Source organism: Clupea harengus, chromosome 18 (assembly GCF_900700415.2).
Source record: "Clupea harengus chromosome 18, Ch_v2.0.2, whole genome shotgun sequence".
In the NCBI taxonomy this organism is placed as follows: domain Eukaryota; kingdom Metazoa; phylum Chordata; class Actinopteri; order Clupeiformes; family Clupeidae; genus Clupea; species Clupea harengus.
The window spans coordinates 12,108,855-12,111,354 of NC_045169.1; the positions used below are offsets into that span (position 1 = coordinate 12,108,855).

The 2,500-nt window shown below is 43.9% G+C and overlaps 1 protein-coding gene across 1 annotated transcript in view; it reads left to right on the top strand.

The window, feature by feature from the left end:
• poln (polymerase (DNA directed) nu) overlaps nt 1-2,500 on the top strand; it is a 78,006-nt gene that overhangs the window by 57,258 nt on the left and 18,248 nt on the right. Inside the window, exon 22 of the mRNA XM_042710527.1 lies at nt 1,595-1,706. Within this exon, the coding sequence (XP_042566461.1) occupies nt 1,595-1,706 (112 nt within the window). The remainder of the gene's footprint in view (nt 1-1,594; nt 1,707-2,500) is intronic.

Consider the following 2,500-nt stretch of genomic DNA (forward strand, 5'->3'; position numbering starts at 1 on the left):
ACGAGGGATAGAGAGGGAGTGGGAGAAATGTAGAGGCCCATCATTTCATTGACGGGCAATTGGACAGGCCGCACATGACCTAAAGTTAATTTAATAACTTGGCAGAATAATTTTGTTAAGTTAATACATGTATACAGTTTAATACATACACAAATACATGTGCAAGATAGCTTTGCTGGTTGCCTGTTGCTTTGCCTGTGGCCCGTCAAAGAAATTAGGGAAGTCCAAAAATCAATGAACCAAGGACTAGATAGCTAAAGGAGATTGTTCAGAGACAGACGGATGGACAGAAAGAAATTGAGAGAGTGGTGTCAACAGGAGAGGAGAGAAGAAGGGATGGAGGGAGAGAATAAGGGAGGGATGAAGGGAGGGATGGTGTGTGCTGAGCTGTAACACAGAGGGGCCTCAGTGTCCTCCCAACATGCCTTTCATCTGACAGGGCCGACCAAGAGGATTACTGAACCTGCTGACAGAGGAGCAGGACACGCCAGTGCCCCCCTGCGCACACATGCTCTCACACACACACACACACACACACACGTGCACACACACATATGCACACTCTCACACACACACGCATATGCACACTCTCACTCACATACACACACACTATAATATGCACACCCTCTCTCACCCAAGTACACACCGCACACGCACACCACATACATAACAAGACACACCTCCTTACCTATGTATGCACTGGCACGACCTACGTGCTGTGTACACAAGAATATACACTCCTACTCTTGTACATATGCACTGAGGGCACGAGCACGTATACTCATAATATACACTCCTACTCTTGTACATATGCACTGAGGGCACGAGCACGTATACTCATAATATGCACTCCTACTCTTGTACATATGCACTGAGCACAAGAGTACGTATACTCATATGAGACCACACAGACAGTGTGTGGCTCTTGTTCAGAGGTATAGTTCTGTTTGTAGTAGTGTGTGTGTGTTTGTTTCTGGGTCTGAATTTCTGTCAGGTATAATAGTGTGTGTGTGTGTTTGTTTCTGTGTCTGAATTTCTGTCAGGTATAATAGTGTGTGTGTGTGTGTGTGTTTAATGTGAGTATATGTATGGCGTTGCTTTTTTGGTGTAGACATCTGGTGATGATGTATGTATGCATCTTTGTGTTTTTGAGTATATGGTGTGTGTGTGTGTCCTGAGTGGTCTGTTGATATCTGTCAGGGATGATAATAATGATTTGTGTGTGGGTGTGTAGATTTCTGTCAGTTATAATAATCATGATGCTTGTGTGTGTGTAGATTTCTGTCAGGGATGATAATAATGATGCTGTGTGTGTGTGTGTGTGTGTGTGTGTGTGTGTGTGTGTGTGTGTGTGTGTGTGTGTGTGTGTGTGTGTGTGTGTGTGTGTGTGTGTGTGTAAATTCATGTCAGGTATAATAATAATGATACGTGTGTGTAGATTTCTGTCTGGTATAACAACAATGATGCGTGTGAGTAGATTTCTGTCAGGGATGATAACTACGATGTGTGTGTGTAGATTTCTGTCATGTATAATAACAATAATGCGTGTGTGTAGATTTCTGTCAGGTATAATAACAATGTTGCGTGTGTGTAGATTTCTGTCAGATGGAGTTGCGTCTGCTGGCTCATCTCTCCTCAGACCCAGAGCTTCTCAGAATTTTCCAGAATCCTGATGCTGATGTCTTCTCCATGCTGGCCTCTCAGTGGTGTGTATTAAACAATCACACAAGTGATCACACACCCCTATTGTACCATACACACACACACACACACACACACACACACATATGTGATCACACACCCCTATTGTACCCTACACACACAGACATGTGATCACACACCCCTATTGTACCATACACACACAGACACACACACACACACACACACACACACACACACACACACACCACACACACAAGTGATCACACACCCATATTGTACCATACACACACACACATGTGATCACACACGCATATTGTACCATACACTCACACACATGTGATCACACACGCATATTGTACCATACACACACACACATGTGATCACACACCCATATTGTGCCACACACACACACACACACACACACACACACACACACACACACACATATGTGATCACACACCCCTGTTGTACCCTACACACACAGACATGTGATCACACACCCCTATTGTACCATACACACACACACACACACACACACACACACAAGTGATCACACACCCATATTGTACCATACACACACACACATGTGATCACACACGCATATTGTACCATACACACACACACATGTGATCACATACCCATATTGTGACACACACACACACACACAAACACATGGATCACACACCCATATTGTGCCATACACACACACCCACATGTAATCACACACCAATATTGTACCACACACACATGTGATCACACACCCATATTCTACCATACACACACACACACACATTTGATCACATACCTATATTCTACCATACACACTCACACACACACA